The 27,588-nt window shown below is 35.9% G+C and overlaps 1 protein-coding gene across 7 annotated transcripts; it reads left to right on the top strand.

Annotated features, from left to right (window-relative positions):
- Positions 1 to 1,268: 1,268 nt before the first annotated feature.
- On the top strand, positions 1,269 to 27,340 carry LOC131439271 (sodium/nucleoside cotransporter 1). 7 transcript variants are annotated; one of them, XM_058610082.1, is made up of 9 exons: positions 1,272 to 1,551; positions 7,950 to 8,059; positions 8,196 to 8,246; positions 8,622 to 8,799; positions 15,142 to 15,328; positions 15,386 to 15,539; positions 15,601 to 16,214; positions 16,284 to 16,792; positions 26,021 to 27,340. In XM_058610082.1, exons 2-9 carry the CDS (start codon positions 8,021 to 8,023, stop codon positions 26,098 to 26,100), a joined length of 1,812 nt encoding a protein of 603 aa, XP_058466065.1. In that variant the 5' UTR covers positions 1,272 to 1,551; positions 7,950 to 8,020; the 3' UTR covers positions 26,101 to 27,340. The 7 variants fall into 7 exon arrangements, with proteins under 7 accessions (XP_058466069.1, XP_058466067.1, XP_058466066.1 ...); XM_058610081.1 differs by having other exon boundaries at positions 7,947 to 8,059; XM_058610080.1 differs by having other exon boundaries at positions 1,272 to 1,703.
- Positions 27,341 to 27,588: the final 248 nt, after the last annotated feature.

Below are 27,588 nucleotides of genomic sequence, written 5' to 3'. Positions count from 1 at the left end.
AATTCTACAAACGATACATTTCATAACTACTTGACAAATGGCATAATATTCCATTCGTACGGAGTTTTATGGGCTTCAAGTATAGTTTGCACTCGGCCACCAAGTTCCGCTATCAATCTTTTGTTTATCTTACTTCCGTCGATTTCGAGCCGTTTAATTTACTAATCGTACAATTTTACATGTTCTGGAAGATAAATGTGTGTGAAATACAACGCTCCATTTATTTGTATCTTATGAGATGTACAATCACAAGATTTTTTCGAACTGTGCATTTTTAAATTTTTTAAATCGTTTTTTTCGGTTTCCGGATTTTTTTTCGCCTTTTCATTACAAAATCTGATTAACTCCGTGAAAATCACTAGTACTACGATTTTATGTAGGATTTGTCATACTTCGACAATGGCTAATGGAAAAATAAAAGTAAAAAAGAAACCCTTTTCAAAAAACAGTCTAGATCAATTTTGGATAAAAACAAAGAATGAAAAATTTTTTGCGACAAAGTCTACTTGTTCCGAAAGCTTCATTATAATCTGAGAGGCAGTTGCCAACATTTGTTCGAGGCGAGGTAAAAATAAAAATAATTCAATTTAACGTGACTTGTAGCTTAGAGACGATTAAACATGATTTTCGTCCTCTGAACGTTAGAATTATGATTGGAAATGTGTGTGTTACGTGTGTACTACTCCTATTATTCCTTCTTACATGATATTTTGTTGAGATGGAAATTATCCTACAAAAACGTTGGTAACTTACGAGAATCAATTGATAAAATGTTCCTTAGGTGAACAACTTTCCCGCTTTCTCGCTCCAAAAATACGCATCCGATTCAGTATTGAAAATAAAATAAGTTTTTAAAGAATTTCTACGCATACTAAGATAATTTTACTGTAGGAATCCCCCTATAAAAAAGTTTGCTTATGTACTAAAGTACTTATTTTCAATGAATGGGCTCAAAACATGATTGACAATATTCCAACGTAGCTTCTTGATGAACAAACACTGCTTATCGTTATCGATTGCTTCATTGAAGACTCAAAGATTTACCTTGAATTTGAATTTGAACATGTTTCAGGTGTACGAGGCAGGTGGAGATACGTTGCCGAAAAGTTGTTCAACCCTATTACCGAATCATTATCATTCGGCTAGACGACGAATTTTCGCGTAAGTATTTCGCTGGGGATCATTATCGCACACACTCACCTCCCAGTGGCAGCTTGGTACTCGCTAACTAAATAACTACCTACTAACAGGTACGAGCCGCCAACCTGCAACCACGTTCGACAGTTTGATATAGTATAATACACCTTACCGGCCACGAAAACGTCAGTCATTGACGTGACGGCAATTCATACGTTTGCTAGCCATGAGTCAGAACGAGTCGCGCCGCGTATTCGACCGACAACGGCAACTGTTCAGTCAATTGCGAAGGTGAATCCCTTTTTTCCAAAATTGAACTATCGATGTTTTTGTGATCACCATGTGGCTATCCAGTTAAACAGTTAGTGACTTCGATGCGCGGGTCAGTTACGGCGAAGGAAATCCGGTGAATCGGTCAGTTGAATCGGAGAATTGGTGATATCATATAAAAAGTGCTACAAGTGCAAAGTGTTTGAATTCGATGGTCACATTTTAGGTATCTTAGTAGTGAGACTAGGAATTTAGAGGCAATCAACTAATTGGACAGCAATATTTATACGCGAAATGTAAGATTGTGTACACAAATGCTTCTGTTGAAAACTAAGAGATAATTGTGCATACGTCAAAACATGTTTATAGTAACGATAATAAAAACAATAATAAGTGGAGATAAAGCAAGCTTCGAGTTGTTTCTGATATTGGTTTGATTGTAATTTGATATCTATATTTAAGTTACACAGGGTGTTCGATTTCTCACTATGATATTAGTACCTGTTCAAAATCCGGAACTAGGCTATTGTGTGACCTACATGATGACTGCGGTAGAGATATAAAAAATCCGCAATGCTGTGATTTTTGTGTAGGGAAAATTGTAAACCTACTTGTATTGTTAAATGGGGAAAAGGAACTTGTATACTAACTTACTAACTAATACGAAGAGCGAATCGATTCAATTGAAGATTGCATCGATTTTTGTCGGAATTTGCTTATAATATTATGTGACATTACAGTCTGTGTAACTCATTTGTACTAAACCAGGGAGGACGCTTCAAAATCATTTTCAGAATTTTATTCTGAATTCTTTGAAGCGTTTTCTTCCTGGTTTAGTACAAATATTTAAGCTTCTTTGTAGGCGACTCCAGATCACTCTTATACCGTTTTCGTTTATTGATCAGAGCAGCCCGAAAGCTGACCCAGAGTCGCCCAAACAACGTTTAATATGTTTGTTTTAGCAACCTGAGGTCGCTCTAGAGCGGACTCCAATCGCGTAGTTTCGCTCTGAAAATTTTTTCGGGTCGCACCACGCATCCAGCCGAGTTTGTTTATTTTATCTTTTTTTCATGAGTTGTTGTAAAACGCGTTTTTCATGAGTTGTTGTAAAGCGCGTAAAACGTGTTCGTTTTACTCGGAGTCAGAGTAGCCCGCGTCTAGGTTCAAAAACGAAAACGGTATTATGTCGTTTTCGTTTTTAAATTGCACTACACCGGTGTAGCGAAAGCTGCACCTAAACCGTTCGTTTTTACCAATTGCACTACACCAGTGCTACACTTTTTCTGCACCGATACCACTGGTGTAGCACTCATCAAAAGTTTGGTGTAGCTCTGTGCAATGGAATCGTTCATTGTAGTCAATGGTTACTGTTTATGTTTTCGTCATTTTTGTTCGTTTATTCATGCCTCAGTGTAGCACTGCACCGGTGTAGTGCAAATTAAAAACGAAAACGCCATTAGATTTCTACATGTAGCTAACAGACTTGTGTCGTCACAGAATAGCGATTTCTGACAACCAACGGGTATATTTGGAAGATCAGAAGTGAAAATATTATACAAGATTGGAGCTACGCTCGAACCCTGCGGAAATGCTGCTCGCACGGGTAACAATTCAGATTTACAATTCTGATACCTAACCTGAAAAGTGCGATCAGATAAATAATTTTGAATCATTTTGATCAAATAAATAGGAAACTGGAAATCAGACATTTTTGCTATTAAACCTTTATGCCAAACACTGTCGAATGCTTTTTCTATGTCTAGAAGAGCAACTCAGAATTGAATATAGAACTAATTGGATTAATTATAGCTTCGTTGGAAAGTCTGAATGTTACAGGAAGATAATCTGAGTCAAAGTCAGCATGTGTAATCGGTTCACTACAAATGTGACTTTGATCTGTTAGAACCAGATCAATTGTAGACGGGTTTTTCACGGAGAAACAAGTCGGATTACTGGGATGAAGAACTGTGAAGTAACCAGCTGAGAGTTGATTATGAAGTATTTTACCATTAATGTTATTTTGCCTACAATTCCACTGGACATGCTTTGCATTTAAGTCCCCTATTACGAAAAATTTCTGTCGAAATCTTGTGAGTTTTTGCAAATCGCCTTTGAAGAAATTTATTTATTCGGCTGTGCATTGGAATGGCAAATATGCTCCAGCGATGGAATAAATTCCAATGGTTTCAACTTCGATTCCCAAGCTTTCAATAACTTTAGTATTGAAAGAAGATAAAATTCGATGTTTAATTTGCCGTTGGACAAAAATAGTAACTCCACCACTTATTCCAGTAAACCGGTCAAATCGATCAACCACATAATGTGGATTGCATTTCAATTTGATATTTGATTTAAGAAATGTTTCTGTCACAATGGCAATATGAATTTTGTGAACTTTGAGAAAATTATAAAATTAATCTTCAAATCCAATAATTATTTAACATCACTGTTAAATTTTTGAATTCATTATAATATTATTTGCAAATTGCCATCCAACTTGAAATGCTTCAAAAAGTGATGAAGTCGAATTCATTCGGATGATCATTCGAAAAAATTGATCTTGTATTTGATTTATTTTCCGTTATATCGCCTAAATCGACTTCGTTTAAAGAAGCGAATGGCATTGAAGGAATATTGGTAGGTAGATGTCTACCAGTTACGCTAGTGTAACTGCCATTAGAAGAAGATGATATGGCCGATCTCCCTATTAATGAATTATTTTCGTTAGAGGACGAACTGGAAGGCGTTCCTGTTTTTTGTTTGTTTACATTAGAAGAATTAAGTGGTAGTTGTCTACCTGTTATAAAAGTATAACTGTCATCAGAAGAAGATGATTATGAGGTTGATCTACCTGTCAAAAAATCGTTTTCGTTAGAAGACGAATTGGAAGGCACACCTGTGTTTTGTTTTAAATTCGAAGAAATAAGTGCCTTAGATGAATTAGGCGTGGCATTTGTAGCGTTTTTTTTAATTTTCAGGTATTTTCTGTAAATTTAAGGTCGTTGATTTGACTTGTTGTCTAAGCGAACGAGCGTTTAATCTTTTTCCCTAACAGTACATTTCTGTATAAAATGTTCAAAACGACGTATGTAACAATGAGAGATTCTCTTTGTTTACTTTCTCTTTTGATTATTACGGCACTCTTAGCAATCCTTCTCTCCAATTATTTACCGATAATAATAACTAAAGCTATCATCTTTTGATCTGCTCTGGAGATATTACCGAAAAAAGCAGGAATATTTCGCAATAATCGAAAGTGAAAGTGAACAAAGAGAATCTCTCATTGTTACATACGTCGTTTTGAACATTTCATACAGATTTCAAATAATTGGATTTATGATTTCCATTGCAATTTGAACATGAAAGTTTATCAGTGGTTTCATTCATTGGACAAACGTCTTTCGAATGCGATTTACCACAATTCAAACACCGTATATCCATATGACAATTTTTGGTTCCATGACCGAAGCCTTGGCAACGACGACATTGCGTTAAGTTTGCAATACGATTATGCCGTTTATAATGTTCCCAATGAATTTTAATGTGGGAAATTAAACGTACTTTTTCTAAAGTTTTCAAATTGTTTACGTCACTTCGATTGAAGTGTATTAGGTAAAGTTCATGGGAAATTCCAGAGCGTTGTTTAGAAGTACCATTCGCTCTTTTTTTTATTACTTGGGAAGGGGCAAAACCAGAAAGTAGAAAGCTCAGTACGGAATGCTTTGAAGTCGGAAATCATCACCGCCACTGGTGGCATAGATTGTTGTTTCTTCCCAGAACGACAAGCGTCCATTTTGGGAATTTTTGAAAAATTTTCATCTATGTCGCTACAATCAGATTCAGGAAGAATATTGAAAATATTGTTAGACGGCATAGAATCAACGGAAGGAAAGTCCGTCCGTTGTCTTTTATTTTTACATTCAGATTCTATAAGATCGTGAATGTTATTAAAAAAAATTTGAATAACGGATTGTGATTTCTTCCGTATTGAATTATTTTTAGCCTTAGGCTTGTTGCCTTTCCGGTTGGACGCAGGCATTTTTGAAAAATCTCAATAGACTAGGCTAAATTAGTCTTCGATTAGACTCCTAGTTTGGATAAGTCTTGATAAAGACTGATTTTGTAATGGTCTTAATAAAGACTGATTAGTTCGAAGAATAGTTTTTTGAATAGCTAGCCTTAAGAAAGGCTGATTAATTTCTTATTCATGAAAAAGACTGATTATATTAGAATATTACTCTTTGTATAGCCTTGAGAAAGGCTGGCTAATTGTTAGTCTTTAAAAAGACTGTTAGTCATTCAGTTAGCCTTGAAAAAGACTGAAGCCTTGAATCAATGAAACTCTAGATAGCCTGAAAAAATTTCCAGGAGCCAAGAGCTATTCGCGTGTGGTGCGAACGACTGTTCAACACCGACTGTCTGTAAAATTCATAATTTCTTTCTGTGTATATTCCAGAAACTTTGGATCCGATTGATTTGGTTTTTGGGTGCAATAAGAAATATGTAAAAACATTAGAACTGTTGAAAACTTTGTCTTGTTTTTTTTATAACACCTTAAATTCCAATATCTCAAAAAAGGTGAAATAATGTACGTTAGAATTACCTAACAGTGTCCTTCATATTATCATCTAGTCCACTGGCTACCCTCGATCCAATAGTAGAATGCACACCGCTCTCATTCAGTAATCTTTTTGCTTCCGTGACCGTATATATCATCGTATTAAAAGTTTTCTTTGTTTTCTCGGCTTACCATGACTTAGGCAGTACAGTTAAGAGTTGATATTATTCAGTCCTTGTCTTTCCTTCACCGAAAAATGTTTCTTTGAGCTGCTCAATTATTTCATACAACTCGTCGATTTTTCCTTCATCAGAACTAACTTCTTTGTTTAGAGCAAATAAATGTCTTTTGATGCTGTTTATTATCACTTGATATTTCTCCATAATATATTTAACAGAACTAATTTTTGATTCATAGAAAATATGAATATTAACTTTTTGGATGTATTCCAGAACGTTTGAGTCCGTTGTCTCTATTGATGTTGCTGATGTCGCTTCTAATGTTTCCTGACTGAGAGCAATCATGTTGGAATTTGTTGACTCTATTAATGTTTCTGTTTTTGCCTGTATTATTTCCTGACTCAGATCATCCATACAAGCATCTTGATCTTCACTACTAGATAACTCATCGCTACTAGATAGAGTAGTTCGTTTGTTTAACTCAAAACGACATGAACCGCAAATTTTATTTCTTTGTAAAGCAGATTTTTTCATCAAGTCCTAGTTCAACAAATTTGGCAATATTACTTTCCGTAGGATTTCGGCAACTTTGGAATCCCTGTAGAAGAAGCTATTCATTTTGTACTTCATTCTTCCATTCTGAGCCATTTCTTGTTTTCACTTGATTATCACTTGCCTGTCACTCGTTTCTCACTAGCTTATTTAATTGCAATACCAGATTGTTTTATATACAAACATGGTTACCTGTAACAACCAACAGGTACATTTTTGTAAGATCAGGAAAAATATTACCCTGAAAAAATAACCGGTGTATATATTTCAGAAAACTGGAAAACATATCTTTAAATTCCTTACGAACACTGGAAAATATATTTTCTGATTTCTGATGACTTTATACATTCTTAAACCCATATCATAGAATGAATATAAACTTTTGCTCAACAATTTGTTTACTGTTTCGAAAAAATTGCCTATATGTTAACAACCCGCATGAACGGATACTATAAACCAACTAAACTTTAATCTATCTAACATAACGTTTTCAATTCGTAAACAGTTATGTCAAGTTAATGAGAATTTTTCTTTATTTTGCATTGTTTGCACTAAATGATTAAGCACACTTTACCCTATAGATCTGGAACCGAAAGTCGGACCCGGATGAAATTAAACAGCAGCCTATGAGACTATAGGTACTTTTAATCTGTCATTCTATTCACTCTCGCACTGGTGTTCATTCTATGTTACATGAAACATGTCGTTTTTTTTTGTTGCTGAGATGATATCCGTCTCTCTTTGATGGCACTGATTGAATCGTGTGAAGAGTTACTAGGGAGCGTTTTTTGATACGATAAAAGCCATCCTTGAATGCAGGTACTTCCGGTACCGGAATCCGAAAACCTAGTAATACTATTCAAACTTTCATAAAATAAGTCAGATTGGGCTTTATTCTAGTGAAAAGATGTGCGGTATTGAGTGCGAAGGTAGTTGGTACTTCGGAAGGATGAATTGTCAAGTTATTTGCGTTTTGCATCTTTCGCCTACTTGTATGTACGAGCTTCGATGCGGAACCGTCTGGGGGCGCCATACTAGCAAAAAAGTATGTCGCCTATAATTTGTTCGTAAAATGTGAGAGCGGAATATCTTGGTGAATATATGATGTCGTAGCTATAATTCTCAAACCACTTAGCAGAAAATCTTAAAGTCTCTACTCTATCATTACCTATTCGAAAATATATACATTGAATTTGTAATGCTAGTGACTTTCCCTAATTCTTTCCAAATTGTCGTTTTTTTACTCACAGCAGCAGCAAACGCGATGTTGGTAATTGCTAAAACAGACTGACGGGACTTGAATCTTGTCGACAAATCCGGTGCAATGAGTGGAATCCAGAATGACGCATTCGACCACGATGGGGTAAGACAACAGTTGTTTATTGCAACTGTCATAAATTGCGTCATATTGACATCAGACATAATTGATTCTCCTCGCTTAGTCGCTTACCCACATGTAATCTTATCATTTGATATTTTTCTTGTTTAATTACTCTCAGAATGGCATGCAAATGTCCCATCGCAAAAGTGGCGCTATTTTAACTAATGAGGTAAGTCAAATAAATAAGTTACTTATCAAAATTATACCTCATTGTTATTGTGATTCGTAGAATAGAATTGCTGGATTTCCTAAATCGCTCGCTGAAATCAAATCTTTTCTAAAAGAAATAATTGGTAATTCGGAATAAACTTATCTGATTGACTACCCCTTCCACAGCCAAACCGGCTCCTATAACCAATCAATTCAAGCCTTCTCGATTCTCAATTCTCTTATCGAATGCCTTCCTATCACTAATCTTCAACGTCCTCCAATGGGTTCCCGACACAAAGCCCACTTGCCACCGAATGTTGAAATGTTATTCGAGCACTCATTCACACATACATTATTTAAACTGATATACTGCATATAAATACATGATTGACAGCCGCCCGAACTCCTTCCCCCGCACTCGCCCGACCACAAACCCTCCACCAGAATGCTGGACAATCTGAATCGGATACTTAAGGATCACAAGGCGCACATACGGATAGCATGGATTGCGGCACTCAATGCGGTGGTTATCGTCTTTTTCGGTTTCGCCACTAATCACTACTTGGAAAAAGGTAAGTGTGTTTAAGCGGGTAAATATGAGGGTAAATATATGGGTAAATTTGCGGCGTGGTTCAATATTGCTAGAGTATCTAAAGAAACTTGGCAATCCATAATAAACTACGCGTACGAAACGTTGACGCAGGGAGGCAAAGGCAAGATGTGGTTTTTCGAAATCATTTATAATATCAATTGAAATAAAAGATTTGACCAACAATCTTATCGGGTAGAACATTGTTTAATTACTTGATGTTTCACGAAATGAAAAAATTAAAAACTTTGATAAGAGGTTATAATGATAAATGCGTAGGCAAAGGCAGGTTGCTGCTGATAACAAATGACAAGCAATGAGCTATAAGATTTGAATAGAATCAAAGTTACTAACTTCAAGAATTAGTTACAGAGATCAGACTCTCAAATTAGAATAAAGGCACCTGTAAAGTAAAGAATTTCGAACCGTTAATCTTATCGGTCATCATCTGACATCGATCTATACGAAGCTTCTGTCATCTCTCTTTTTCATTAAAAGTTGTATCAATGAGACGATGAAAACGAAAGTGCCAATATTAAGAAATGCACCAATGCATTGCACAGTGGTTCAAAAGCGCAATTTCACGCTCTTAATTGATAACTCATAGAATTGTGGTTTTTGAGGTACAGTATCTTCAGCAAAGTTGCTCAGAATGATAGACGCCATCTTTTGACAAATTTTATTTATGTGATTAATCCCCCTAAAAGTGAGATAAACATTTTATTTTAGCTCAGGGCCAACATAGGGACTAAGTTACTCCGACAAAGTTGTGCAGAAAGTTATTTCAAACAAGTTTGCTGAAGGTACTATTCCCGTAACTTGAGTGTAATTCAAGATATGTATTTTCGGGAAAGGGTGTCCAAAAACCTGTTTTTGTAAGAAAACATATATATTTTCAATTTATATGAGTTTTTCACGTTGTACAAAGTTTTTCATCTTTAAAAACTACACAACTTTCTCGAACATACTATGCTGCTATCATTTCAGTTTAATGAAATAGAGCAATTTTTCATGTTTTTTTAATTAAAATTCTAACTTGTCTATTATCAAAGAGATCAGTAAAGATCTAAATTCTAAAAAAATTACTTCTGATTCGATCGGAAATGATTGATGTAGAAAAACGTTTTTAATCAGCAAAAGTGCCCGGAGCGAAATTATTAAATTTACCTAAAATGAGTATTGAAAGATGATGCCTTCAAACGGTTGAACTAAAGTTATGCACTGATAATTTTAGTCAATTTATATAAGCTTGGGTGCATCAACCGCTGGGAATTGAAATTTTGCGACGGCAGTTCAAACGCGCCATTCAATCGCAGCGCGTTCAGTGTGTTTGAAACCCTTCGCTCCTGTTACTTTTATAAATTAAATTCATGTCAAAAAGCGTTTTATTGCTAATGCATGAACATCATCATCGGTATCAAACAGCTGGAAGTAAAACAGTCTGCTGGAAGTAAATCAATGATCGAATTTGAAGCATAAAATTTTGGCGCATACCTGAAAGTTTACGAGATGATTATTCATTTACATTTTCTAATTTGTCTCCTAATCTTTTTCATCTTAAACAAGGTTAACTTTATCACAACACCGCTGTTAGATAAACATTTGTTATCATAAATTTCTCACATCGAATGAACACAATTTCACTAAACGCTTTAACCATCGATTTTGTTTTCATTGACATTTTAAAGCGACGCGAACAGATTTCAACTAAAAAAGTTGTTGATTTTGCATTGCGATTATTGTTTTGTTTTCAACTGTCTCCGGCATTTGACAGCATTCAAAACAACATATTTTTCAACTACTTGAATATATGCAATTCAAAAACCATATTGGTTGAATCAAAAAGAAATTAGTTAAATCAACTATCGCAAAAATCAAAAACTGCGATATCGCAATTTTATGATCGAAGGGTTCTCCGTGTGTTTTTGAATGCATTCTTCTTTACACCTAAACCTCCGTTTACGAATACATTTTTAACATTACCTCTTATTACGTAGCTCTTTTTACGAACTAAACCCCAAATAACGTAAACTTTTTTTTCAAACCTTCTTTTGCATACAAAGAAAACCATTTCCGCTCATTTATATTCCATGGAAACTACTACAATATGGGTATTTTCGGAACGGTTTTAAAGAGTACATTCCGGAAAATGATGTTTGAGATATATTGGAAATCCAAGATGGCGACTTCCGGTTTTTTAAATATTTCTTTAAAGTCTTGCAATATAAGAATTTTCGAAACGGGTTTGATGAGTAGATGTCGGAAAACGATGTTTGTAATGTTTCTAAAATCCAAGATGGCGACTTCCGAAAAATTGATGCTCCCCGAAAACCACTATAATTTGAGTATTTTCGGAACGGGCTTAATAAGTACATGTTGAATACCGATGTTTGAGGTGTTCTTGAATCCAAGATGGCAACTTTTGGTTTATTTATACTACAATTTACTACAATATGGGTATTTGCGGATCGGATTTGATAATTAGATACCGGAAAATGATGTTTAAGCGTGTTTCAAACGTCAATATGATGAGTTTAGGTGTATCGATATACCTTGAAGACCATTACGATATGATTATATGCCATTTGAAAAGTAGATGTGTTTTAGAAAAGGGTTTTTGCAATCGGTTTTCTTACTCTAGGTGGAGACCACCAGTTCATCGATATTGTTAGAATATTGTACTATATGAATAATTTCGAAACAACCATAACCAGTAGACGTCTAAAGAGCTTGTTCGAGTACCTTGCCTTGCAAACTCAAGGTCGGGAATCTACTTGGAACCACCTTAATTTATGTACGTCACGTCGTCCATTACGAACCATTTCGGCAGCATCAACCACTCTCGATACAGTTTCCAGACATAGAATTCGGCCACCGTATTCGGTTCGGTTGGGTACCTTCCTTACTTTGAAGACATCTGCTGGACGAACGACCAAATAGCAGAATCAACGTCCCGAATCGAAAGGTTCGAATTGTGCATGAAATAATCCCTCACCTTAATCAAAGACATCATATTAACAAGATATCCAGCTCTCACTTTTCCCGAACAAATCATTGGAAACGACCTTTTTTGCGAGCATGGCGCCCTCAGGTGAGTCCGCATCGAATCTCGTATATAGAAGTAGGGGAGAGAAATGTCAAATTCGTGCGCGCCAAAATAGCAGCACTGTCCGATCAACAAGGGAGAACAAAATTGTATCTAGGGTTGTTTTGTTTTTTCTATATAAACTAGTCATAATCTTGGCCTCGTTAATAGTTAAAATAACAAAAATTATAACTCAATTTAACCTAGGGGATAACAAAATTGTTACAAACCTTGATATGTAAATATCAATATTATATCTAAATTTGTTACAAATTTAGTACGAATTATCAGCTGTTATTACCCATTTTTTGGGGGGAAAGGCTTTACAGTGCAATTCTAAAAATAGATTTCGCGAAGAGAGATGAAATTGCATACCTTTAGGCGATTTGATTTGCCATAAAAAAAGTCATGCACGGTTAAGCGACTGGTTCCGAACCGGGAAGTTTTGAGTTGCCAACATACGCTACGATTGCATCGGGGCATGAGAAGCAACTGATGTTGGAAGGATATATTGGTATCATATAATAACTAGTGTAAGTCCATATTACTACAAAAATAATCTATAGCTCTTCTCGCTCCCTCTTTCGTTGTTCCCTTCCAACCGGCATATGAATGACAAAGGGGCTATTTTAGAACTATGAGCAAGCTTTCTTTTGGTACTAAAGAAAAGTTGTGAATGAACGGAAATGACTAAATTCAGTGAAACAAAACTACCTTATAGAATCTGAGGAAATTAACTAATGAATGATAGTTTTTCAGCTTTTTCTTCTTTGTACCAAGAGGGCCGAGTTTCCAATAACATTCGAATCAGTTCGCTCGTTCAGTTGAAGTAATGAATTTTCTGTCGGTGTGTGTGTCGTATGTGCATGTGTGTATTGGCGGGGATATTTGATTAAAATGTGCACTTTATTTTCGCGGAGATGGCTGAATCGATTTTCATAAATTTATATTAGAATAAAAATTCGTTTGAAAGACAGTGAAAAATCAGAAGAAGTGTATATAACATCGATTCGAATAGCAAGTTTTTATGATTGATCATCAACCAATTGCCTAGTCACATTAGTTTGCGATATCCGCAGCCAGAAGCCCAGCAAGTAATGTTCAAAAACCACCAAAATTGAGCTTTCATTCCGGTTTGATTATTAGATATCTACTTAGATTGACTCACAGAAAAATGATTCAAATGGAAAATCTCATAATGCGGGTCGGTTGCTTTAAACTCTAATGGCAAATTTGGAATCCCAGTTCGTCGTTCCAAATTGGAAGTAATCAAAGTACTACGAAATGAGGCTATCATAAATTTATCAGATATGGATAGATTGAACTTTTCAAATCGAAGGTATTATGGTGCGATAAATCGTTTTTGTCTGATTCATGATTTATGCCCGTACCCAGGATTTCTTTCCGGAAGGGGCCCAATAATAAAAAATAATTTTACCGAAGATTACTTATGTACCTAATTCTCGGTGTGCCTTTTACGGGTGTTAAACTTTAAACTTTTTCATTTGAACTGATATTGCATTACATTTCATTACGTTTACTGTCTTGTAATTTGTGTAACACATGTCTGAGATCTTCTAAATAATTATATATCTGTTTTTGATTTAGGGAGGGGCCAGGGGCTGAGTGTAGATTTTGGTTTTGAGCCTAGTTTAGATTTTGTTTTCCGTTTATTGCAGCGTCACTTTTGAAGACGTTTTGAAATTTTTGACACTTATCACTCTGTGTTTTCGGAAACAAAAATCGGTCACCGATATTCCAGTTTTTCCAATATTTTTTAGTCGAGTTTTAGAGCTTTTGCCTTACCTTTCTTTGTTCCTGAGAGAAAAAGGGAAAAAATCATCTTGAAGAATATTTATTTTCAATTTAAAATTAATATTTGAATAAAAACTTTACACAATTTAAGTAGGAATTACTTAGGAACGTTCTCACATTTAAAATTTAGGCCGTCATTTTGAAATCAAATATCAAATTATTGTTTTCAAAAGCATCTTTAGGAATGTGAAATTGGAAAATATGTTTGCTACTGCTGTTTATTGAAGTATAGCATTTTTCGGGTTGAAAGTCAAAAACATGATCGACAAAAGTGTTTGAACTATCTTTTTCTCAATTCTCTAGTATAGTTTTATCTGAAATATAACGGCCCTTAATATAATATCTAGACTTGCTATAATCTTAATAAAATCTGAATGTTTGCTTCTGATTTGGAATCATATTTATAACATAATGAGATATAAATATCAGGATCATATATAATTTTGATAGAATCCTGTTATGCTCTGTTGATCGAGTGCGCACCCATACAATTGACATGATATGTTGAATGTGATGTCGTGCAATGGCGTTGCTGAGCTGAAGATTGATTTCGTTCCAAGCTGACAGGGTCTGCCTTAATGCATTTAAGGAGTTGCATTTCTTGGCTTTCCTCCAATTCGCTGCTGGGTCTCCTTGAAAGATTAATCATACAAGACACTAGCCCTTATTACCGTTCTCACTTCCACTTTCACATTCACTTCACTTACATGTCACTTTACTTGATTTTACCTATTACCGGTATCACGCATAGTTAAGTGATCACTCTGGTGGAAAAAACTAATTTTTTCAACAAAATGTTGGTGACATGATGTTCATAATGACATCAAGTTCATTCAAATAATTACTTTTGTCTTTGAAGCAACTTCCGTGCTAAGGACCTAAATTCACTTCACTCGATTTTCACTGTGAAGTGATACCGATAATAAGGGTCCCAATCACTTCACTTGGTTTTCACCGTGTAGTGACACCGGTAATAAGGGCCACTGTCAAGTTATCCCAACTGTTTCGTAATCTACATGTGGAACTAGCCCAGATTTTCACCGATGGCGTTTATAATTTTTTTGTCTATGCACTTCTTGCTCGAAAACCATCTTGTCAGTAGTTAGACAGATAGTGACGATATTTCGCACATATAATTATCACAATTTAAACTAGTTTTACTCAAGCAATAAAAGAAATCATTTTTTCGGGTAATGTCTTAAGTAATCAGAATTTTACGTCAGTTCTAACTTAGACAAATATTGTCGAAGAAATTCACAAATATCCACAATCCGGGGGAGAATAGAAGAATCAAACGAAACAATTTTTCAGGTGTTGTACGATCTAATCCCTACAAGAAAGGAACCAAAGCGCCAAACAAATGCCCTGTACGATTTTATAACACAATACAAACAAAAACTAATATTTTCTTTACCATATCACCAGAAAAATCATGCAAAAAAAATTGCGGCATGCAGTGGTGCGATGGCTACGGAATGCTGGTTTTACTTCTTGGATTTCTCTACCTGGGTCTAGTGTACTTCCAGATACTGAAACCACTACTAGCAAGGACCTTCAAACAATTTATCGCACAGCCGCTATCAAGGTTGCTAAGCGAAACATTCAGCAGTCTGTAAGTATTCCGAATAGCTGATCTTCCTCGTTGGTCTAACAATCATCTGTTTTCCAGATTCTCAAAGCTGATAGCAATTGCAGTCGTTTTGGTTGCCTTTGCATTGTTCTGTTTCTTCGAAACCCAGGATGAACCTGAACGGTTGGTTTCACTGGCCGGCATCGTTACGCTGCTTTGTATTTCTTTCCTATGCTCCAAGCATCCCACTAAGGTGAATGTCGTTGAACTCAAATTGATTAGTTGAAATCGATTAAAAATTACTTTCATTGCAGATCAATTACCGACCGGTAATTTTTGGAATCACTTTCCAGTTCCTGTTGGGCTTGTTCTGTATCAAATGGGATGTTGGACGTAGCATATTCAGTTGCATTGGCGATAAGGTGGCTACCTTCTTGAACTACTCAGCTGACGGAGCCGAATTCGTCTACGGAGAATTTATTGTTCGGAAGGAAATGGTGTTCGCTTTTGCCACACTGACTGTGATATATTTCTTCAGTTTCTGCATCTCGATCTTGTACTACTTGGAAACGATGCAGTGGGTTGTTCTGAAGCTGGGATGGATTCTTCAGAGTATTCTGGGGACGACAGTTTGCGAGAGTGTCATCTCGGCGGCAAACATTTTTCTCGGAATGAGCGAGTCGCCTCTACTGATTCGTCCGTACATAAAAAACTTGACACACTCGGAGATACACGCCATAATGTCATCCGGATTCGCTACCGTGTCGGGAACGGTGCTGGCAGCTTACATCTCATTTGGAGCTGAACCGGCTCATCTCATAACGGCCAGTGTGATGGCAGCCCCGGCCGCACTTTGTTTTGCTAAAATAATTTATCCGGAAATTGAAGAAAGCAAGACGCGGTCGGATAACATTGAGATGGAGAAATCGTGAGTGAAGTTCTGCACAACACTTTACGCATGTCAGCACTTATAATAGTTTCACTTATTTTCTTTCAGAACTGACTCGTCCGTATTGGATGCAGCATCGAATGGTGCCAGCATTGCCACGGCTCTGGTTCTCGGTATCATCGCTAATCTGATAGCGTTCGTGTCCTTCATAGCATTTCTGAACGGTATTCTCAATTGGCTGGGACTGTTGGTCGGTCTGGAGGACGTTTCTTTGGAAAACATTTTCGGAACCATCTTTCGCCCGTTGGCCTTTGTCATGGGCGTACCCTGGGATGAGAGTTACTACGTGGGAAAGCTAATCGGGACGAAAACGATCGTCAACGAGTTCGTTGCCTATCAACGGCTGGGGGAGTTCATCCGGGGGAAACTGTTATCGCCACGTTCGGCAGCGATCGCCACATACGCAATCTGCGGGTTTGCCAATCCCAGCTCGTTGGGTATCTTGATCGGATCGCTCAGTGCTATGGTGCCGGAAAAGCGCAGCGTATTTACGGCGGTAGCATTCCGGGCATTCATTACCGGTTCCATCGTGTGCTTCATGACTGCCAGCATAGGAGGTTAGTATATGTTCAAAGTGTAGGTAATACACGGATCTTTTCACATTGGCCAACTAACCAAAGGTTCGGATAAAAGGGAATGATTTGGTTTAGGGAGCTTCCCAGGTAACCAGTAAGCACTAATAATGTCATTAAAATAGCCTTTTATGAGCACCAAAAATGCTTGTAGCTCAATATCTGCAATCTGAGATCTGAAAGTTGTAAATCAATCAGAATTCAGCTTTCAGAATGCACAAAGCAAAGTCTTGGCATTAAATTCCTGTGGTGGAATTTGGCCTTTCTGTTTCAACAGACTTCGCAGCCGATTCTTAGTGTACAGAATCATTGCATGGCTAGTACTATGAATCCTACTGACACTAAGAATCCTTCCAGGTCGGGCTCGAACAGACGACAGCTGGCTTGTAAGACCAGCGTCCTATGCATTGAACCGCCAACCCGGGACCAGAATGCACACCAGCGATAAATAGGATTTATCTATGAATAGCCCTATATTTTGCCAAAGTCGGCCTTAAAACAGTCTCAAGCACGATTGAAATGCCAATTAGCGATTATTTGCTGTCATAATACGGCATTAGTATGTGCTTATTGGTTACCGGGGTTACGAAGTTCATGAATTCTATGCAGTCCGTGTTTTCAAAGAAATTATCCACGCTTCTAAGTAACTTCTAGAATACATTGCTCAGCTTCTATGCAGTGAGAAAGTCTACGCGGAAGTTGTTCTGTACTTCTAGTAGAGCTGTCAAAAATTACCATGTGTTTTCTTAAGCAGAGCAATTCCATACGAAAGCGACGGTCGATTTTTTGTATTTTTTGAATTGGCTAAAATTTTGCATATGCTTTTTTATGATTAAAAGAGACAATTTGCATCATAAGTTTGCCATTTTAACCCACCCCAATCTCACTTTTGAGAAGGGAATAAAAAAATCCTGACATATTTTAAAAACGGTGGGTCCGATCGATTTGTTATCTTCTGCAATATTTTAAGTAGTTACAATCTACTTAATCTCAAAAAATGAATTTACGATTTATTTTTTATTTTTTGATATGTTGTAGCTGAAGTCAAATTAAAATACTGTCGAATTTTTAGATTGGAAAAACAATATTTGAAAAAGTTGCATATTTTCAAAATAAAATGTATTTTTTTTAATAAAAACGTGCTTAATCCACCTTGCAGTGCGATGATACCTTTTTTTATCAATCCGCATGTGTTTTTTGCATTTATATTCTTTGGTGTTTCAGTTTTCATGACATTATTCTAATGTCCGTGATTTTAAGTGGCAATTTGAGATTTTAATGACTCATTACTCTGTAATGTAATTAACATTCCATGATATGTCGAAGTAATTTTCAGTTCAGAATTTAGGGTAATTTAAGGTACTTCCAGAGCCGGTATTCAGGAACCAGCATAACCCAAACCGATTCGTATGGGCATATGACGAATAAATTGCAATATTTTTGAGTCAAACTTTAAAGCTTTTCGGGATTGTCGTCTTCTATATCGCTTTGAATTTTAAAAATTCATCATCCTACAATTCCAGAATCGGAAGTAAGAATTGGATAAAATTGGATTTATTTTAATTTGAACTTTTGTTTCTGAAATTCGATTTGGCTTTTTTGAGAAAACGATTGAGCTTTGAGAATCGATTCGATACTGGAACCGGAATTCGAAATTCGGTGTAGTTTGCATTTGTTTTAAAATGTTTGAAAATCAATATAAACATCTTTGAGGAATCGTAGTGCGAATTAAATTTTTAGGTGGCTTCCGAAACGAAAACTGAATACAACCAAAAATGAAATTCTTTTATTTGGTTATCGACTATCCAAATCTGCTAACCCGATAAACCTGGTTAATTTATGTGAAATAGACATTTTTATACTAATCACCCTGTATCCCCTAAACCAGGAGTTGGATCAGACTGAAAAACAAGATGTTTTACAGAATCTTAAAAATTTTCATTTGAATCTTAGATGATTCTTAGATTTCATTTGAATCTTAGATCGGTTCAGCCATCTACGAAAAAAATGAGTTACACAGTTTTAATTTCGTTTCACATATCATCCTGTAGTTCCGGAACCAGAGGTCGGAACCAAACATAATTCAGGAACCTTATTTGGGAGTATACGACTTTTCATATGAATCTGAGTTTGTAGAAAACGGTTGAATCATCTCAGAAAAAAATTGAATGAAATTATTTATCACACACGCATTTGCTGATCTCGACGAACTGATTCGAATGGTATATGGCTGTTATGTTCTTCCAGCATTTATTGCTGTAAGTAGTTTAAATCAATATAATTATGGAATTGCTTTCAACTCGAAAATTCTTACATCATCTGGTTTACATATGTCATATTCGAACGATTATGCCAAAAACGAAATATCATGCTGTACACAGCCTCTCGCGTACTTAGAAACAAATAAATCGTCTTTTATGTTGCTCCCAAGCATTTCTTTGCCAGACAGCGCTCAAAACTTCTACTGCTGGAATAGGGGAAAAAGTCGCTTACACAAAAATTTCTATATCTCCGTTAAAAATGGACGGATTTTAACAATCTATTGCTTATTGGATAGGCATTACCGTGCGAAATCTAAGTCTGAAAATATATTCTGTTTTCAAGGTCAATTGTGACAGATACTGTCAAAAAACTGAAAATTTTGACATAAAACTTCGTATAACTCAAAAAGTAAACATCCGATCTCAAAACCATTCAATAGCGTTCAGGGTGACGGGGAGACCTTTCATTTGAGACTAGTTTGATCAAAATCGGTCCAGCCATCTCTGAGATCTAGACCTCTTAGTTGACAACACACACACACACACACACACACACACACACACACACACACACACACACACACACACACATGCACACGCACACACACACACACACACACACACACACACACACACACACACACACACACACACACACACACACACACACACACACACACACACACACACACACACACACACACACGCACGCACACACACGGACATTTGCTCAGTTCGTCGAGCTGAATCGATTGGTACATGACATTCGGCCCTCCGGAAAATTTTTCTAAAGTTTGAGCGAATTCTATACCTATTTTTTTTATTTATAAAAAAAGGTAAAAAAAATATATTTTTTAAACAAAATTTTGATACATGCTACCATTCTCGAGATTGTAACAATTTTCGGATGGTTATTTGAGTTTATTATAAAAAAGCTTTTGTGTGTGTGACTGTGTTTAACTTATCCCAAGCCCCACTTGTCTGGCAGCGGTTTACAGAACAAAGATGTTTCCATGTGTTTTGTTTATACATGCAAATAACTTTAGTCCAGGCAAATCGTGTTCCGAGGTCACTGTTCCATCGACCAACCCCGCCTAAATGAAATGTTTGCATCAAATGGATTCAAACATTACAGAAAAACTCCCGATCCCCTGGAATTGGCAAGCAATCGACGCGTATTTAGTTTATGTTCTTCAGATTTGTATGAATAATTAACATTTTCTAATCTTACTAATACTCGAGATTGCATTCAATGTTCATTCCTTACCGTATCGAAACCTACCAAACCCTCAGTCTTCCGAACCAGCCAATTACATTCTTGGAACATAGTATGATAATAAAACAATAATAATAAGAATATAATTATTATTTATGCGCGAAAAGTTATTCTTAAGTGTTAATTTTGCTTTATGCTTAAAATTATATAAGGATGATATGCAAAATGCTAATTTATGAATTGCATGGAATGCTGCAGACGGTCGACAACTTAAAGTCACATTGAGGGTTTTAAATGCACTTCAGTAATAGGACGCCAAGGCGAAATTCTTGACCTATTTGAAGGATTTTCAATCGTTTTCGCGTTTCAAATGAATTATTACATATAAACCATTTTGCGCCCTCTCATTCTACTACTAACGCAAAAGACGATAGCACCCAGTCGACACCATTCTATTGACCATATGTCATCATTGACACCAGAGATGGCATTTCACCAGAGTTATACACGCTAGAGTCAGCTTTTTGTCACACCAAGGATGAAAAAAACGAAGCACCGCACAAAGAGGAAAGCGCACTTCTTCTTAGTGTCGAATAGACAGCATTTGAGTGTGTGCTTGTGGTTAAAGCAGCTGGCGCGAGTGAAACACATTCTCTTCGCATGAATCGCTCACACGCGCTCTCGTCTAAATACACCCAAGTGACCACTGGCGCGTGATGCTGAGCGAACACTTCTGTGAACTTCAATTAATAGAGAGTAGATCTGGCCTTGCTATGAAAAATTTGCAAGGAAAACCGAAAATTTTACGATAAATTGTTTTATTTTGCTGATTTTGCGTGTCCACGCTTCATCTACGAAAACCATACAGCAGAGTGCTCACCGGCGTGTACACCTCTGTGAAAGTATCTGCATCCTCCTCAGAGAATTTATTAGCTAATGCTCTAGCACTTTGGTGCGATTCAGTGGAAGAGGTAAGAGGAAATAAACAAACGCACTCATGATGCGTGCACACTTCACACAACAGTGGTGTATAAATGTGAAGAAGAAGAGCTCTCGTTGAAGTTGTCAGTGCGAGGGGAGAAATTTTGCTTGCTCTTCGTCACACAGAGGAGATAGACATCTCTGATTGACACACGGGGTTATGCAATGTTCGAGAGCTTAAGATTTCTTATTGTTTAGTATAATTTACAATATTTACACTAGCATTACAATTTGAAAATCGTCTAATTTCTATTTTATTTACAGACTCTGGAATGAATAAATGAATGGTATTTTTGTATTCCTTGAATAGTAATTGCTTTTGAATATTGTCCATTAGGATGTTACTTAATATTTTCATACTCTATGGTACTTGGATAGGAAAAGAAAATTTGTGTTAGTTGTTGCATCTTTCGCTTTTGAATCCAATCGAAAAGTTCCTGTGAATTTTTGAGGGGATGTTCACGTTCCATAGCAAGACTTGTTCTTGTAGCCAACTGCTTGTGCCTTTCAACATATAACAATATCGTAGTTTTTGTTATATGGTCAAACACTGGAATCACTATTTTTATATTGTGATGCAGCTCCAGCGGACAAGAAAAAAAATTTGTTCACATGTAACTGTTTTTCTTGTAGTACAAAATCCATAATTTTTGTAATAAATAAGTTCACGGATGTAGAATCATGACGTAAATCTTCGGAAAAAAATACAAAACTTAAATGCAACAGTGCAAAGGTTTCTATGAGATACCTATTTCAAAAAAGAAGGTGCGGTCTCCCCTAATTCTTGACCAGCAAAACTATCACAATATCTACGGTCAACAAACCGATAGGGGAGAGTCGGCAGCGTTGGACCGGCGCATGCCATGGGCCACTTGTGTTTTATTGAGAGGTATTGAAGGAATTCATTTGAATTTTTTATTGAAAGTGGGAAAATTCCTGTGTCCTGCATACGTTTTTAATAAGAAATATTTAATTATTTCAAAATAAAAATTAACCCTACTTTTGCGACAATAATGTGAATTTTTGGTTGCAAGATTTGTCATTAAATTGACAGAATGTAAGTTTTTCCTTCAGCGGAGAATAATGAAATTTAGTGATAGAGAATATGATTTTATCGATTTCATTGCAATTCGAATGCTGCAAAAATATGCCATAAATAGAGATCTCAGTATGCACAATCGGGTGCCATGGGCCACTGCTCAAGAACAGAAAAAAAAAGAATCAGCATCGGCCCTGAAATATTCCGTTTTGTATTAGGCATCATATTGAAGTAAAAATTTGAATTTGTGGCAAATACCACCTTAGTAATTTTTTTCGTTACACAGGATGGTAATATTCTAAGTTTTATCAATTGAAATGATTATAAATACAATTATGAAAGTTAATTACAATTGTGACCCAAAGCACCCGCCATGGAGGGTGCCTTGGGCCAAATATCAACAAGTTTGCAAGTCATATTTTGATGCATAAATTACAAAATAATCTGTTTACAAAAACGTCACAATGAAGAGTGCGAAATTTTTAAATACCTTTGATTTACAGTTATAACAAAAGTCAAATCAAATATGGCCTAAAGCTGCCGACCCTCCTCTACTTGGTTCGTCCATAAAGTCAGTTCAAGTATTGAACTTTAAAGCAATAACAAAGAGTTTTTAGAAAATAGTATAAACTTTACGTCTGTTCGGCGGCTGAAGTTCAACTGTTGGGTCTCGTTAGCAGTTCAAAATGAACTGCTAATGCACTGATGAGCAGGGCCGTCAAGAGAAAATTCGGGCTCAGGGGACTACAATAATACGAACCTCTATATATGTTAATAAAAAAAATGCATGTGACGTGCATGCCATTCTTTTATTAGAGAACAGGTAAAAATCATTAACTTAACAAAACAATTCATATGCTAAATATGATTTTATTTCCATTATATTTTTAATAGATAGATTTTTATATGTTTAATAAATTTCATAAGGTTCCATGATGTTTTAGAATTCACAAAGCAAGGTAGTTTAATTGGCAAAACAATTTCCCCTGATAGGAGCTAACTACGGGTTCAAGTCCCGTCTCTGTAGTAACCTTTTCGCGGCATTCATTATATAATTGTATTCGTGTGTCATTTTTGCCTTCCTCATATAGAAAGGCTATATCACATACCATTCGACTCAGTTCGTCGAGATCACAAAATGTATTTATATCTGTGTGTATGTGACAAATAATGTCACTCGATTTTTTCAGAGATGGTCGAATTCCGGTTCAGGAATTACAGGATGATATGTACCCAAAAATAATAGAAAATGTAACTCACTTTTCTCAGAGATGGTTGAACCGATTTTTACAAACTTAGATTCAAACGAAAGGACTTATGGTCCCATGGTTTGCTATTGAATCGTATTCTTATCCGACTTCCGGTTCTGGAATTACAAGGAAATATGTGCAAATATATGAGAGAATTCGCACTCACATTATGGAAATTGCTTAATCGATTTTTACAAACTAAGATGCAAATAAAAGGTCTTGAATATTTTTTTCACAAGTGATGGCGAAACGAGGTGCAAATTTTTATAAAACTTACTGAGAAATTCATCTAGTTGGCAGACTTTGTTAGTTAGTGGATATATAAATGTACTTTGGTCCACAGTTTCCGCTTCCGAAAGCACTGATAACAGTGAAGAAAGTCACTTCGATTTCTCAGCAACGGTTAAACCGATTTTCACAAATCATGATTCAAATCAAAGCTCTCATTGTCTTAAGAGATACTGTGGAATTTCATCCAGATACGACTTCCGGTTCCGAAATTATGAGGCGATAAGTGTCAAAACTTTCAAACTATCATGCAAAAACATGCAAAACTGGTACGCATCGGTACGTGCTGGTACGGAAGAAGGAAACACCACCACCTAGCACATCCCGATCAACGCATCGTATATAAACTAAATTTTTTTTTTATAATTTAACTACTAACGAGACAAGACTTGTATCAGCATTTGCTACGAAAAAAACTTTTTGTTATAAACTTGTTACGGCTTGATGATCGGGATAGTGTGCTATGATAAAATTTTGTATAGCCACACTTAGATCTATATTAACTGGACATAACTGTTTATAAATTAAAAAGGTTATGGTAGTTTATACACTAAGGAAGTTTTGATTTCATTCAAGTTTGAAAAAAAATTTTTGAAAGAATCTTTTAGTGATGTTTTTGTTTTTTTTGAAAATATAGGTAATGGCCCTTATTACCGGTGTCACTACACGGTGAAAACCAAGTGAAATGACTGTGACCCTTATTATGAGTATCACTTCACGGTGGAAATCAAGTGATCACTTCACTATGCATGATACTGGTAATAGGTAAAATCAAGTGAAGTGATATGTGAGTGATGTGAAAGTGGAAGTGAAAGTGAGAACGGTAATAAGGGCCAATATGAGAAAGGCATCATCACACCACTAGGTGGATTAAAAATGGTTTTCAACCTATTTTCCTTGTTGTTCCGATACAGATCAAATTTTAATAAGTATTCCTCAAGCATTGGTAAACTCTACCTAACAGTATTCTAAACAGTGATAACATTGGTCCGGTGAATATTACGGTGAATGAAGTTATTCTGGCAACAAAAAAATCGTTGGATCTTCATTTCTCGAATAAACCATAAATCACGACATTTTCCTACGAAAGCTGGGTAGATGTAGTTTAAGAGGAATGGCCAATGATTTGTTAGCTAACTACTTAAGTAATAGAAAACAATATGTGGCGTTCGGAGGAGCACTTAGCTCATATCGCTCATTCAATATAGGACTGCCGCAAGGTAGTAACATTGGTCAATTACTGTTCCTAATATTTATCAAGGATATTGGCAACCTGCAGTTAAAAGAAGTACTCCAACTCTTCGCAGACGATGCCGCTTTGTTTTAGCCATGCACGGATACAGAAACTATACTTCAATAGAGCAGGATCTATGGGTCCTAGTGAATTATTTTATTTCAAACATGTTGAACATCTTAAAAACAAAATATATGACTCCATTTTCCGAGGAAAAAAATACAAGATCACTCAAACCCCAGCTACAATCAATCAGTCATCGAAAAAGTGAATAGTTTCAAATACTTTGATATTCACCTTGATTCTGTACTATTACGGGACAGTAATGTAAAGATTGTAGAAAATAAACTTTCGTCACTGTCTGAAGTATTACGAAGAGTAAGTTATTTCATTCCAAGGAAAGCTATACTAAAAATTTATTTTGCCTGTACTCATTCTCATATTCAGTGCCTCCTAATTGTTTGGAGTCTGACTGCAAAGTCTAAGCTGAACAGAATAATGAATAAAACGGTACTTGCACCCTACTTTACAATTTTACTCTGATACTTCCCATGGCATATTACCTTTGAGAACTTCGCGATATGCAGACGATTACGTTCGTTCACGAAGTTCTTCATCAATCAAATTTACATCATAACTCTCCGAATATCCGCTGGTATTCGGCAACAAAATACAAGCCAGTTGAATTCGTTACTGCGAATCAGAGAATTCTCTAACTTAGGTATGTTCTATTGATTTACGAGCTTTGTTAAAAAAATATCGTGAATTTTGAATACACGCACAATAGCTGTCAAAAACTGAGTGGACATTCAAAATAGCCGGAATTGTCAACATAAGTGAGAGTCAAATTGCGATACTTATTGTACAAACCTCGTAAATTATTTCAAGGGGCTACAAGTGATACCAACCAATCTCAATTGTAACTACTTACCTCTCTTTTGCAGGTTTACTCATGAACGCGGAAATATTCAACAACTTTGGGAAATCCCTCGACTCGATGCCACTCAATTCAACTAGTGTTTAAGTTGCAGATAGTTAAAAATCCAGTACGTATAGTCAAATCTAGTATTTCCTGCTTAGTAATAGGATGAACATTGTGGATTAGAAAAATCTTGAACCTAAGAACGATGGTGTGTGATATGATCGTTACCATAAACAAAAAGTATTTCTGTTTAGTATTGGTTTTATTATCATTATTTCATTAGTCACTATCATAAAAATATCGATAGCCGATAGGTACAAATGAGCTCCAGGATATGCAGATACACAAACAAACAGACGTAAGAATTGAAACTAATCCACTGATGGACTTCTTTTGATCCTAAACTGAGCGCATTCTCATCGGATGCCTTGCTTTTGTTTTGTTACTCGATTGTCGTTGACATTTCTACTTTCCTATCCGTATAAACGTTTGTCTGTTTGTCAGTTGTAGCTTTTTATTGTCCAATTTCATGGACATGTACACCGTTAACAGTAATTAGGCAGCCTTTTTTTCACTAATGTTTTTTTTATAATTTTTATCTTTGGTGTATATTAATAGCATAAAAGTGATCGCTGTTCAGTTACAATATATTACAGAAAATACAACAGTTTTGACTAATTCTAGTGAAATAAAACAACACAAAATAGTTACTATTCAGCTTGAAATTCAACTATTCAAAAAAAAAACAACAAAAATCCTAAAGAACCACTGTTCAAATATTGGAAGCTGGTGATGAGTTTTGTACATAAATTGCGGTGTTTCAAAAATGCCTCAAGATATCTAGACATAGATGCATTCCAACTCAACTATTGTTTTAGCTTTCATAGCAATACATTTTCCATATAATTTATTTAGCTAAGCTTCATCTTGATTTATCAATCAATTTACCATTTTACTCAAGTTCCTGTAGATCACTTAGATGATAGTAAGTTGAAAATTTTACGAAATCTGATATTGTCTCTTTAATCTATGCGTTGTCAATTTACAATCCATTAGTGTTTAGTGTTAGTGTTACAGGATAGCATATAACGAGTTCTGTTTGGCCAATGAAATTCAAGTTTTTTATATTAGCTTTTATTTAAATTCAAACACAGGGCTTATTGAAAAGAACTTGACAGAATCACAGACAATATTCCTGAAACGCAACAGTGTAATTCAAAGATTTCGATCAGCTGAGTCCCAATTACTGCAGCGACAATCATTCTACCCAGCGATCATAAAAATAAGGATAACTTTAACAAAACCCGAAATTTAAAATCCATTTATGCAAATATATGCTAAGAAATTTTATGGTATTCTGTGGAGAAAAAATCCGAAATCCTGACGTGACAGTGAAAGAGAACAAAGCACTAGATCAAGTTTTAAAAAGATCATATCGAAGGGAATCAAATCCAGCACGCTACAACTGGTCACAGCACCACCATATTCACTAGGGGAACGTGCCACTTGAGCTAATGAGTTCTGATTCTAGGTCCGTTTGTACTTGTGAAAACACAAGCACATCCATTCGAGCAATATCAAACTTACTAT

The sequence above is a fragment of the Malaya genurostris genome, chromosome 3 (genome assembly GCF_030247185.1).
Source record: "Malaya genurostris strain Urasoe2022 chromosome 3, Malgen_1.1, whole genome shotgun sequence".
Taxonomy (NCBI): Eukaryota; Metazoa; Arthropoda; class Insecta; order Diptera; family Culicidae; genus Malaya; species Malaya genurostris.
The sequence above is the reverse complement of the archived record's forward strand: the minus strand, read 5'-3'. Positions and strand labels throughout refer to the sequence as shown.